We start from the raw sequence: 14,291 nt of genomic DNA on the forward strand, positions 1-14,291 counted from the left end.
ATCGGTTACCTCAGGCGATTTTCTTACTTGCCTATGCATCTTAATAGGGGTATTAAAAAAATTCGATCAACCCAATTCAATCCATCCGATTTGGGTTGAGTTATTAATTCATTTGGATTAGATTGTGTTCAGAATAAACGAATCAACCCAAACTTATAATTAATATTAAACATTTTTTTACTTCCAATACAATTATATATACATATATTTATTTTAATTTTACTTAATTTCATATCTTTTTAGATTATTTATTATCCACCAATTATTTAAAATATCTTTTTAACAATATGGAAATAAGTTTTTCATAATACAATTAAAATTGATTTTTAATCTTAATTTAATATGTGAAAATAATTAAACAAATTCTTTTACATATTAACATGTTACTACTTTTTTAAGATAAATATTTAAATAATGGCCAAATTAAGCCGAACCAACCCAACCCAAATATTTCATGGTTGGGTTAGGTTGGGTTGTTTGAGTTGAAGAAATTTACAGTCCAAACGATTAGATTGAGTCTAAAAAGTGCTTCAATCCAACCAACCCAACCCATTAACACCTCTTAATTTGACTCTCATATTGTCATTTACTTCAAGTCGGCCAATACTTCATATCATTTATTTTATATTTATTTTCGGTTTAACTATCCCTTCATTTAACTCTTCATTAAAACTAGTGTTATTTGTAGAGATGTCCATTTTCTAGAATGGGCTCAAGGTGTATTCCATTTGGGCGAGAAATGAGGGAGGGTGTGGAAAAAAAAATTTCTTGTAAGGTAAACGAGGATGAGAACAAGAATAGGAATCTCAAATCCCGCCACGTTAACCTTTATTTATTTATTATAATAATTTAATGTTATGTTGTTGTTATTATTATTATTATAGAAATAGTATATTTAAATTTCAAATTTAATTATTTAATAGTCAAGATAATGAATATATTTAAATTGAATGTTTATATATATATAGATAGATAGATTCATAATTATTTCTTTCTACTAGAAAATTTGAGTAATCTCTCTTTAAATTTAAATTGTCCATGTGGAATTAATCATATAAAAATTAGTGAAAAACTTAGACTATTTAATTATATCTTTTTCCATAGTAATAATTTAAGTTAATTGATTTTTTTTTTAAAAAAAAAAAGGGAAAAAATTTATCGTGCAAACACAAATGATGTTAAAACTTTTCTATCAACTCAGAACCTTAAACTAATGGAACCACAACAAATTTAAGTATGTTAAAACTTCAACATCACACACGCCATACACAAAGTGCAGACACAAATGATGGAGAAAAGACACCGTAATTGACCAACATAACTAAGAAAACATAAGGGAAAATTAAGCTATAGTCTAAGCAAAGTTAATGGAAAACAAAAGGGAAGGCTTAATTGAACAACAAAGCTCCAAACTATTCAACTGCCTTACTAAGACGCAAAGTTAAGTGCAAGAGTCCAAGTTCATGATTTGAAACATCCTTATAGACTTACATGGACCTTAAGAGTGGAGATTTTATTTCTTGACCAACATAGGTCCTGTCAGAATACTTTTGAGACTCGCATACCTTAAAAAAAGTGAAATAATCTATCTAACAACTGTTCATTTCAGTCAATGTGATTAATTAACTCTAAAATTTGTATGCTTTGACCACCAAAAAGTAAGACACACATATGATATCTTGAGTTCGTGCTCGAAGCATATAAAAATGCCTAATGCGATTGTAGGGATCAAGTTATAACACGATGTACACATTATGAGTTATCTTTCGAATTGGGTTTCTAACTCATGTAAGTACCCGCAAATACTAACATCCAGTTTTATTTAATGAATGAAAGGTAATGAAATTGAAGTAATTAAATAAAGAAATTAATGTAAAAGATGAACAACAGAACTCCAAGACAAACCAGACAATTGTTAGGACTTCAATCTCAAATTTCCATGTTAAGTACCAAATGTTCAGTACATTAATAGTTGAGTTGTTTTAAGCTTCCAACTATCCTATGCTAAGAAATGCCTCAATTTTTGCAAGATTAAGCTATGCTTGTCAAGTGAAAGTTGGAGAATTAGCAAGGATAACGAGGATAAAGTACTTCCACTATAAAACCTTCACAAGAGGAAATTTAGGAAGTAACCTTTCAAAATCTGCAACTATGATTTTGATGGTAAGTCATCCACATGGCAAAAAATTATTCTCTTATCATTCATTACAAATCTTGCATGTCTCCAGCCAAAACTAGTGCCTTTTGTTTGAATCTCTCCTAGGGGATTAGCTTTAATTTATAACGAACTGAAGGTGCCTACTAGTTCAACATATCCTCTTTAAGTTATGCTGCAATCGAATTCCAAGTGCAGAGCGTTTGCTCTTAAGACTCTGCCTCTCGTCACACAAAATATGAATATCATTCCACAAGATATTTGAATTAATCACCATGTAAAAAATCTATGAGGCAAGGTTTCTTGACTACACGTAAAGCCCATCCTTTTAATACATCGCTGTGCAAATTTCATCACCGAGGCCTCCATACAGAACTGCATCCCAAAAAGCAACAAAAATATTCCTTCTCCCCGCTCAGCAAATTTAAATCTTGATGTTGAAGTAATCAGGGTCGAAATGATGCAGTCTTACGTAACCATCTTCACCTCCACTTGAAAAACTAAAAGAAAACCAAATCCATAATAAGCATATAAATCATTGTCCAATATTTAGCCAATCAATGCAATGGTTTGGTTCGTTTTTCACATGCAAGCAGTGCAATACACCATACCTCTTTCCGTCGGGATTGAAAGCCAGGGCATTGATGGGTCCAAAATGCCCTTTCACACCTCCAATCTCTTCTTGAAGGATCTATTAGACAAAAGAGAAATATCATATAACCGAACTGACTCTAACTCTATTGGTCACAAGAAAAATCCAATAGAAGATTGAACCTTGTCATAAAATTTAGCTTCAAACTTTCCTGCACGATGATCAGTTGTTGTCACAGCTGATGCATCCTGACCACCACCAAGCACCACCTAAAAGCCATAAAAACAATCTGAGTCGAGATATTAAACAACATACCAGACAATCAAGCACAAATGTCTCACAAACAGAACTCTAGCAACGCTACTTTGGCAATTCACTCATACATACATGGTCAAGAAGTGGAGACATTGTAACTGCATTGACTGGGCGTTCTGTCACATATGTCCTGATAAGCGTCAATGTTCTTGTATCCCACAGCTGGATTTAAAAACAATGTTATACTAAACCACCAAAATGTTAATCTATTAACCAAATGTTGAGGAGAGGGAGGGGGATTTGAAGAATCAGAGATCTGAGTACGGTACCCTTGCAGACTTGTCCAAAGAACCAGTGATAAAATGTGAACCATCAGGAGACTTCGTAAGGGAAGTTATTGTTTTTTTATGGCCGGTCTCCTTGTCAGATTCTTTTAAAAGTTTACCTGTCTGCAGTTAAATTATTGAATTAAGCATCAAGTGGAGGATAAACCAGATTCACCGAGAAACATAAAAAAGTTATAAATATAAGTAGAAGTCACAAACAATAAACAAAAAGTTAGATCATTAAATTCAGCAACCGCACATCTTGATTATAGATCAGAGATGAATTCCTTTACTGCACATAAGAGTGTAAACAATGGGGAAACTTTTGTTGGCCCTTTACCTTAGAGCCTTTGAATGTAATATAAAGACTTCAGTTCCAAAAGTATATATTAATTTTTACCTCTTACATACAATGTTCAATTTTCTAGTTTTTGTTATTGCAATTTTTTCACAATAATTCTCAAGCAAACAAGTTTATAAATATAGCATAGACAATACACTTGACCAATGTTTCAACTTTCTTCATACACTCTACTACTGTAGTCTGAAGTGCAATGCAACTTTTTTATGTGGAGAGCATAATAGACAAGTTGCTGGGGTTATGGTTAGAACAAGCGACTTGGCTAGGAAGACATCATTTGTCCAAGTTCCCAACACTTCACCCACTCGCCCTAGTTACTCAGATCAAAATAAACAAAGCAATACATCTTCAACAATTCAAATATGACAGATCTAGTCCAACATCCAATAACATACGTACTGAATGTTAGTCCATCATCCAATAAAATACCTACTGAATGTTAGTCCAACATCCAATAAAATACCTACAGAATGTTCTTATACTTTTATTTAAAAAAATAGGATTCATAATAAATTATTATACTATTTGACAAGCATCCAGTAGCACGATCATTACCTCAGAATCCCAAATGCGAATAACAGCATCTTCTCCTGCACTTATAATGGTCTTATTTAGAGGTCCCCAAACAGCTCTATTGATTCTTCCTTGGGGACCCTTAAGAACGAGCACAGATTCACCAGTCTCTGCAGCATATCAGAAATACTTTAATGAGCATATACAAATCGCTTAGAGCCAAAAACAAATATCCATTTTAATCCCAAAATTGTTGAATTCAGCAATATTCACTGAGACATCAATTTCAAAACAAACTTATAGTAGCATAAGCCCATTAATTGTTTATAAGGGAGAACAAGCATCAAAACCGATAAAACGCAAAGAAATCTGCAGTAATCTTACACAAATTATATCATCTAGATACTCCTGGGGCCTTGTGACCTAGTATCTCTACGACAGAGAAAATTGCTTATTTCCTCAAAGCTATTGTAAGTTTATTGCGTGAAAATATGCATGTTGAAGATCTGAAAATGTGTACGACAATCCTATTACTTCACAATAAAACAGCTTTCATGTTAGCTACAACAAGATCCTCGCTCACAATCAATATTTGTTTGCTTAAAAAGAACAATGCTGAAGTAAACAATATTCACGAATAAGCAAACAGAATGCAATCCACCAAAACCCTTATAACATGTATTATACGACTCAAGTGCACGATTGAGAATTCAAAATCGTGAAACGAAGTACATAATTGATACCTAAAAAGAAGAAAAGAAGTATCTTCAATTGAATGAAATTCATATTCGAAGAACAACCACAGTACATAAGAACCAGATAATGATGCTTATAGAAATAATTGGGAAAAAAACATAGCTTACGTTCCGAGGGGTCTCTGGCAATGCGTTTGACATGAATAGCAGAAGGCAGCTCTATGAAAGGATCAGTGGTAATAACTGCAAGCTTATCTCCGACAGAGAAATCAACTGCCCTAGCAGGTGAATCGAAATTGAAGGAGAAGAGTTGCTGTCCAGTTTGTACATTCCACAATTTTGCTGTCTGATCCGCACTTCCAGTGATAAGCCGCATTGAATCTCCTGAAATTAAAGTAGAGCCGGACACAAGTTCAGACTCAGATTACTCCATTAGCCAATCCGAATAAACACAAGGTAAAAATAAGAAGGTAAAACATACTGGAGACATCACAGCACCAAACGGCACCATTATGACCACGATAAGTCCCCAATCGCTCGCCGTTGTCGGCGTACCAGACGGTGGGGTTGTGATCCTTAGCGCAGGAGAAAAGAAGATCGCCATCCCTATTGTACTTGAGGAAAGTTAATGGCCGTTCATGGCCTTTCATCAAGATTGGGCGCATTTTCGATGAAGTTCGAAGCTAAAATCTGCTCGTAGAAAATATAGAGCCGGTTGCGGAGGTGAGGCTGCAAACCACAACAGACGCCGGCGATGGGGAATGAGAGGAAGTGTGGGAAATTTAGGGTTAGGGTAGATGTTCTTACAATTTAGATTTGGGCTTGGGCCCGGTATTTATGCGGCTTAACATGAGCGGCTAACGATTCGGTTCGCTCTGGATTTGAACCGATCCGAGCCGATTCATCTTTGCCTGCCCCCATCACCTAGTGCCGATTTTAGAGCGAGTTTGGCATGAATCCCTAATTTTAATACTATTGTTTAAATATTTTAAAAAAGTGGTGTTATAGTAAAAAAAAAAAAAAAAAAAAAAATTGGTTCAAATATTATTTATTCTGTCTCCATAACTTTGGTTTGGATTTATTTTGGTTCCTGTTCAAAATTTTCATCTTAATTCTTGAACTTAAAAAAAAATGACGGTTTCGATTTCTTGAAAATGAATAGACAAAAATTATCACTTTTTAAAAGTATAAGGACCAAATTGAATCAAAGCTAAAATACTACAATTAAAATTAACAATTTCAAAATATAGAAATTAGAATATACCAAAGTTGTAAGATAGACCATAGTATCTTGAGCTATTTTTTAATTAGTTGGTTTTCATAGCACTTCTGATTATTTTGTATTTTAATTTGAATACAATTGACTTTGCTTTCTAGTCCGTTGTTAAGATGGAACATTTTTGTACTTCAATTTGAATACAACTAGTTTTACTTTCTAGTCCTTAGGTTGTAAAGATGGAAGATTCACACCTATTTCCACAAAAGATATCTATCTTAGACATAAATTCTCGTAATTTTGAGATAATTATTCTCACTTGTATAGGATTCTCGAGTATAATTGTAACTTAATCAAGAAGGCTTTGGATATCCATTTGTTCATGGAAGGTGGGTAGGGCATACTTTCATCATAAATTCTGAATTATCCATCGTTTGTTGCTATCACAAACCTTACCTAGTCAGGCTTTTTTTGTTCCAATGAATCGTAGATAAAATTATTTATTTGATTTGAAAACACAAAATGTTTTTGAAACAAATAAAATCGAAACATCAAGAATCATAAGAAGATTTATTATTTCGATTCCTATGATATAGAAAAAGCTGATATAGAATCAAGGTTCCATTCCTTTCCTTATTATTATTCTTTATTACTTTACTAGAATCAAAAACTTGTTAATTAGTTAATGAAAATGAGTTGTCTTTTCCTAATTTCATTAGTCGGCCGGATGAAAATACGTCAACGCTCGAATTTTTCATGATTCTTTTCTGATCCGATCTTTTTATTACTTATTAAGGATGCAAAAGACAGTAAAAACAGTGCAACTCAAACCAAATTTGGAATTGTTGGTCAGAGGCCAGCCAAGACAATTACAATCGCTTCGCAAATTCGATTACGAATCTGATTGAATTTCTTCAAGTAACAAAAAGCTGTATCACAGCACTAAATAGAATATCTTTCATAAAAATAAGACCCATGAGGTTCTACCATATTGTTCTAAACCAAATGTTTCAACCATTCCCACCAAGGTCCTCGACAAAATTATATTCCCAAAGGTTATCAATTCACAGACAGACCCGCACTCGATCTCAATATCGGTGCCTGTTCCGGTGGTCCTTGTCTCTCCCATATTCTCTATCTCGCTCGTACTCGTAATCTCGATCACGATCTCTTCCCCTATCTCGCTCCCTACTTCGACTCCGATGTCTTTCCCTGCTTTCTCTTTCTCTGTTTCTGCTGCCGTCTCGGTCTCTGTCTCGGTCATCCCATTCCCTTCCTCGGTCTCTACTTCTCTCCCTCCTATCTTTCTCAACTACACCTGGAAGAAGAAGTTTACATACCATGTAATTAGGTTGCTTTATTTCAAGCTAAATCATTTTATCAGGATAATCAGTACGATCATAATATTTGGGATTTTGAACATAATAAATTCCATTTCTCCATCAAACTTCCTTCCTTACAATTTCCTTTTAACTTCAAAAACATAACACGAAAATTTCCAGACAATTTTATTAGGCCCGACCAGCCCCAAGGCCCAAACTTTGGAGACATCGAGAATTTAACTCCATTTCGGGTCTTTTGTAACTCAAAGACCCCTTTCAAAGGTCTTTTGTAACTCCCTTTCGGGTCTTTCCTCTCTTGTAATTTCATACCATCAATGAAATTGTTTCTTTCATCAAAAAGAGAGAAAAATATATTCGAACATGCGATCTTCAAGTAGTAACACTAAGAGACGGCAGATCCTAACTGCCTCTTGGGGGGCTAAATTTTCCAACGATATTGCAAGCTTTTATTTAACAGTCACACACAAGCAGAATTCTCAAAATAATTTCAAGTTCAACCACATGGTGTTTAAGAACAGATTCGTACCTAGTTCCTCAACTTCCCATCCAGCTCGTCCAGCACCTGGAAGTATCCGACCAGCTTCCATTTGCTGGGATTTGGCACGAAACTTCTTCTTAAGGTTTCCAAACTCATCATACATCTCACCATCATCCTGAGATTATAATTAAAAGATTGTCAAATCGCAATCAGAAAACTGTTTTTTCACAAAATAATGGTCCATCATCTTACTTCTTCAGCCTCTCGTCGCCGTCGTTTAGTCTCCTCCAACTCTTCTTCATCAAGTTCTTTGTAACCTCCACCACGCCCTCCTCTGTTCAATCATAATTGAAAAAATAAGAGAATTTTGTAGTAGGCTATTATTATTAGTACAACTCAAGTACTTACTTACACAACCAATTTGACAGATCTATTCAAGTGAGTTCGTGGTAAGGCAATTAGGACATATTTGGAAGTGATTTTGAAATTGTTCAAATCACTTTTTTCATGTTCAAAATCACTTAAGAAATATCATTCAAAATCAATCTAATGTTTAATTTTACACTTTTAAACACGACTTTCATAGCATTAAAATTGCTTTTAAATCCTTAAAAACATGTTTCGAAATGATTTTAAAGAATGATAAAAGTGACTTTAACCATTTCAAAACCATTCCCAAATAGATCACCCTAAGAGATTTTTACCATTTCAAAATCATTCCTTGCTAATCTACAAATCATTTCATTTGTATGATCGGAGAGACCACTACCAAAGATTAAAAGTTTATCAAAGTAGTAAGAATTTCATAGTTCTTTTGTGTTCAACAAGAGGGGGTGGGAGGATGCAAACCTCTAACCTCCTGGTCGGGGCATGAAGTCTCATATTTTCAAGACAAAAAATGTTCAAAGGTCTAGTAAAAGTCTGTGTTCCCATTTTCATTTTCAACAACAGGTCTTGATTTCCATTTTCTAAACTATTGTGTTAGATATACCAAAAAGTTAAAGTTCACAACACTGCATATGTATCATAAATTTGCTTTAAATTGTATTGATTGATCTCAGAAGTCAATCTCGAAAGTCAAATTCAGGTCAATTTGTTAGAAAGTCTAGAGGACATCTTAATCAAATAAAAGGTGGCATTTCCCTAGAGAAATACATAAGTCCATTTTCTATCAAAAGTCAAAAAGGAATTATAACAAAACAAAACTCGTCATCAGAAAATAAGATCATGTGCTTTTCAGAAAAAATGTAACAAAAAAAAAAAGTTCATGTTATACCTTACGCCACCCTCATTGTGACCAGGTTTGTTTGTGTTACAAATATTGCATTTTGTACGCTTTGCCCAATTAATGTTACCACACCTGAAACATGAAGCCCAAGGAAGAACCAGTTATACAAGCAAGCAGTATTATCCAAGCAGAGAACGAGTATCTAGAAACAGCTCCTTCAGATCCTTCTCCAGAGATGCATCCTTTCAATTCCCATGATAATTTAAAACATTGGGGGGGGGGGGGGGGGGTGGCGGCGGCAAAGTGGAGAACCGCCCAAAGAAACAAGAAAGTAAAATTATGACGCAAAAACTTCATAAATTTAAATGTCTCGGCAATATCCTCTTTAATGCTTATTCTATTCCTTATGATAAGCAGGAAAGACAGGATACAAAGATGCGCGGAATCAATTATTGCAGAGAGAACTTCCTGCCGTTTAATACTAAACCATACTATCTTCTTCTACTTTTCTATTTGGATGGGATTTTATCTTCTAAGTTCTAACTAAATATTGTCCACTTTGATCTGTATATGCACTGAAAAGAATCAATTAATTTAAGTAGGTTTTACAAAATTTGACTCTAATTCATAACATACCAAATGATGATATTGCATAAAAGGAAATGCAAAGGTAATACATTCCTGTAAGACTAAACCTAATGCAAAGTAGAATATACTGGTAGCACATAAGTAAAAGAAATTTTTATTTACATTGGACATGGCCAATCATTAGGACCAAAGAGCCCAGTAGGGCCACCAACTTGACGACTATTGCCTCCAGAGTCCTGGTTGCTAGTGCCACGACCCCTGCCACGACCTATAGAGCCTGCACCACTACCAGCAGCACCAGAAGGTCGAGCACTTCCACATCGATTGCACACACCACGAAATGCAAAATTAACATTGGAACAACTGCCAGTAGGATAAAGCATGAGAAGTCATTTAAACAACAATAAGTGAAAGCTAGAAGGCAACAGAGATAGATTAATTGAAAGAAGCAAGAAGGAGCTGCTCACCAATATCACATCACAGACCTTGTATTTGGACACAGCCAATCTCCCTCTTGTTGCCATGCTTTTCCTGGAGCATCACCACGACCTCTCCCCCTTCCACCGCCCCCGTTCATACCCGCAGCATTTTCCTCAAAACCAAGATCATCACCAGCAGCAACAATTGGTTCCACCCCCGCATTAAACGAAAGATCATCTTTACTTTTAGACTCTGCTATATGAACTTCAATAATGCTACCATGAAAATCCTTATTGTTAAACCATTCAACAGCCGCAAAGGCTGCATGCGGATCCTCATATGTTACAGTAGCATCTCCTTTAGGCTCATTCGTTGATTTATCACGATACAACCAAATCTTTGGTCTACCTGTTCGCTTGTCTTTCTTTGAAGATTAAACAAGCGACAAAAAAAAAAAAAAGTGCAATAACTATTATAAAAGGACAGTAAAGCATCTTGAGATAGCCTAATATTAATAGAACAAAAAGGCAAATACGCATAGAAACGGGCAAGCAAAATTCCCAACCTTTAATACCCCAATTGTCCCGAAATATTCAGCAAGCATATTCTCATCTGTCCCATAGGGAAGATTGCAGATGTAGACAGACCCATTTGAGGGGGATCCTTTACCCGCATAGCTAGCCATTATTTACCAATTTTCATGAAATCAAACTTACAACCTACACAAAAGATGCGCCAGTTTAGATAAAGAGAAACTGTATATAGTAAATTAAAATTTAACCCAATATAGACAACATAAATCTTCGTGAGGGGGACTGTAAGAAAATAGATCTCGAATTGAAAAGCAGAGAAAACAGAAATCATGGAGTGATAATGAAGAAAAACAAAGAAGGCAACAAATTTGAATCAATGGGTAGTGGAGAGAATGGATCTCAAAGCAAATACAGGTACGAGGAAGATGGAGAAGAGACGAGCGATAGGGTTACCTGAGTTGCGTTGCGTTTAGACTTTCGATTCTTGGTTTGCTTCTGCTTTTTTTTCTCAGTCCCTTGCTTGTGGCTTTGATGGGGTGAACCGGGTTCTCACAATGAAATGAAATCAAAACCTTTTTTTCCTTTTTTAAATAACAATAATAAATTTTGAATTTTTTTTTTAAATAATGTTATTTTAATAATTATTAAAAAATAGGATTGGGTGAAAAATATTGTGTGTTGTAATTGTATCCGTTGCAAACTGCCACATGGACAGTCATGCAATGTTGACGGGTCCATGATTACCCATACACGACTTAGTGGTCCTTAAACCCATCCCTTTCTCTTATTTCTCTCATTCGAAACGTTTTCTTCCTCCCACTGTCGCCGGTCGCCATGTTGTCTGCTGTCTCCCTCTGTCACCGCCGCCGCAAAGCGATTTACCATCACCATCTACCTTAAATAAAAAAAAAATAATTATTTTTTCTAATATATGAATTTGTATATTTGGGCTTTTATATATTTGTTTATTTTGGTTGATTTATAGATTTATTTATATGATTTTATATAATTGTTTATAAATTTGTATACTTGGTCTGATTTGGCCTTATTTGGCCTGATTTATATATAGATTTGTTTATATGATTATGTATACTTTATAGATAGATTCATGTATGATTTGAGTTTATTTGTTTATATGATTTGGGTTATTTATCTATACTTTATAGATTTAGACTGATTTAAATGTATTAGATTCGTATCGGACGACTACTTTTCCTAATACGATTCAATCAAGAGACACTTATCACAATTGACGGCGCGCATGGTAAGAGATTTAAAATCAGACATTCCCAAATATATGATATGAATGTTGTTTAATATTAATTTTTCATCGTATTAAATAATTTTATCGAATGAGTACAAGTACAACGCGATTTACCAGAGTTGGGTTCAATGTGTGACCAAACGTTGGTCAACATAGAAACTATTATTCAACAAACAAGACGACTCAATGTTGTTGACGATGATCGAAGACGTATTCGTCGTAGACGACAACGGCAACATGGCGAAGCTAGTTTAAAAGCACACAAATACAAACCCATGTGAGGTAAAGGCTACAGGGTCGTCCTTAAATCTCATTGTAAATCTTCTTTAGTATCATGATATTTTTTTTATTTTTTTATTCATTTGTAAAGAGATATACTACTTAGTGAAGTCACAACTTTTTTTATTGATTAAAATTGAGGATTACTTAAAAATTAGAAAATGAATCGTTACATTGATTAAAAAAGAAAAAAAGAAAATATAATTTACGGTTAAATATATAATTATTAAAAAAAAAAAAAAAAAGCAATCGTGGACCCTGTCAACAAGTATGTGGTTGACCAGTCCACTGTCCGTGCTGACGTTGACCGGATTAAAGCTTAATCATGTATCGGGTACACGATTTCCCTTCCTCACCAATTCTATCCTATTTTTGTTAATACTTTTCATTCCCACCTATATATATATATTTTTAAATTATCATATACCCCATTTTTGTCATTATTTAAAAAAACAACTGTATTTTTTTTTTAACTTTCTCCATAAATTTTAGGGAAGTTATTTTAAAGGGGAAAATACATTTTTGGTTCCAAGATTTTGGGTAGAGTTTGTTTAGTTTATAGATTTCAAAATATTACACATTTAATTTGAATTTAGTTTTAATTTAGTCATAGATTTCAAAATGCTACAATTTTACCCCATTTGAATTTTGTTTTAATTTGGTCTCTTAGGTTTACCACTCTGTCTTTTGGGATTAATTTATGTTAATAAATTAAAAATCATAAAAAAAAATTATAATTAGTTTAGTTTTACTATTTTTATCACTTTTAAAATTAAATCTAAAATTTTAGTTCTAATTGTTTTTAATTAGTCTATAAAAATTGAAGTCAATGATTGAAAGTAAGTATTTAATGAAAATTTGAGATTAAAAATGTAAAATTTTGAAATCGATAGATCAAATTAAAACAAAATTTAAATCTCAAAGGTAAAATTGTAACATTTTGAAACATAGAGACTAAATTGAAACAAAACTCAAAACTCTTAAATGTGCAACATTTTAAAACCTAGAGATAAAATAGAAACTAGAATAAAAACCTAGGGACCAAAAAAGTTTTATTCCCTATTTTAAATGACAAAATAACAAAAAAAAAAATATTTATAAATAATAGTAAAATATCACAATCTAAGTCTATCTCTAGACAATAAAATTTTAATTTTGTTATATATATAAATATTTTGATTCATTTTCCTATATTTTGAAAACAGCAGATATATTGATGATAATCTAAAATGTGGCCCCATTTGATTAGTTATTTATCTTTGTGTTTGTAATAGAAATGAATTTTGGACCTATCTCCAAATTTGTAATTAAAACAACTATGCTTAATTTGATTGTATTTGAAAATTACTGGAACCCAACATCGATTGTATTTGAAAATTACATGAAACCCACCACCATCATTGTTACTATTACAATATGGGAATCATTTATATTACCATGGTCCATGCGGTCATTGTCTTTTTACTATCACCACTACACTATCGTTTACGATATCTAACGTAAAATATGAAAATGGAGAATTATATTAAAATTAGCAAAAATAGTCTCATTTAAAATCCGAGGAAAATGAACTATCATTCCTATTTGTTCCTTTTTTCCACTTAAAAATAAGTAATGGAGAATCAGAAACAGCACATAAACCGCCAATGTACCTGCTAGAGATAAATGATTAACATATTTTGAATGAATCTATATCTAATAACTTATTACATAGTCCCTTCATTCAATAATCTTGAAGTGCAGCTTCAATCTCTCTGACCAAAGTTTAGCTCACCAAAAATCAAGAGACCTAATAATATTTATAAGATAAATAATCTACTCTTCTATAATTGTCAACTGATTTTGAGATAAATGATACCTAATTTTAGCTCAATCAGGCATTCAATCCAAAAAATAAAATTAAAATCCGATTAAAAAATGTTGAATCCAAATATTCAGCATCTTGAGGGACATGTTAAAACTCTCGTATAGTAAAAAACCTCGCAATATTTATAAGATAGATGAGTTCCTCTTTTTATTATCAATTTCTTTCGTACTCAATTCAA

At 33.3% G+C, this 14,291-nt stretch overlaps 2 protein-coding genes across 3 annotated transcripts; both read right to left on the reverse strand.

Annotated features, from left to right (window-relative positions):
- Positions 1-2,079: 2,079 nt before the first annotated feature.
- Positions 2,080-5,702, reverse strand: LOC120092023 (eukaryotic translation initiation factor 3 subunit I-like). Its single transcript, XM_039050215.1, has 8 exons — positions 5,379-5,702; positions 5,066-5,281; positions 4,245-4,372; positions 3,332-3,451; positions 3,135-3,224; positions 2,930-3,016; positions 2,767-2,846; positions 2,080-2,655 (listed from the first exon to the last, which is right to left on the reverse strand). The coding sequence occupies exons 1-8, from the start codon at positions 5,560-5,562 to the stop codon at positions 2,580-2,582; spliced, it is 981 nt and encodes a 326-aa protein (XP_038906143.1). The 5' UTR covers positions 5,563-5,702; the 3' UTR covers positions 2,080-2,579.
- Positions 5,703-6,977: 1,275 nt separating this feature from the next.
- Positions 6,978-11,278, reverse strand: LOC120092018 (transcription initiation factor TFIID subunit 15). Of its 2 annotated transcripts, XM_039050208.1 has the most exons (8): positions 11,157-11,278; positions 10,736-10,889; positions 10,236-10,594; positions 9,913-10,113; positions 9,211-9,294; positions 8,187-8,268; positions 7,983-8,109; positions 6,978-7,431 (listed from the first exon to the last, which is right to left on the reverse strand). In XM_039050208.1, exons 2-8 carry the CDS (start codon positions 10,853-10,855, stop codon positions 7,202-7,204), a joined length of 1,203 nt encoding a protein of 400 aa, XP_038906136.1. In that variant the 5' UTR covers positions 10,856-10,889; positions 11,157-11,278; the 3' UTR covers positions 6,978-7,201. The 2 variants fall into 2 exon arrangements, with proteins under 2 accessions (XP_038906136.1, XP_038906137.1); XM_039050209.1 differs by lacking the exon at positions 11,157-11,278 and having other exon boundaries at positions 10,736-11,135.
- Between the last annotated feature and the right edge of the window lie 3,013 nt (positions 11,279-14,291).

The sequence above is a fragment of the Benincasa hispida genome, chromosome 11, assembly GCF_009727055.1.
Source record: "Benincasa hispida cultivar B227 chromosome 11, ASM972705v1, whole genome shotgun sequence".
Taxonomy (NCBI): domain Eukaryota; kingdom Viridiplantae; phylum Streptophyta; class Magnoliopsida; order Cucurbitales; family Cucurbitaceae; genus Benincasa; species Benincasa hispida.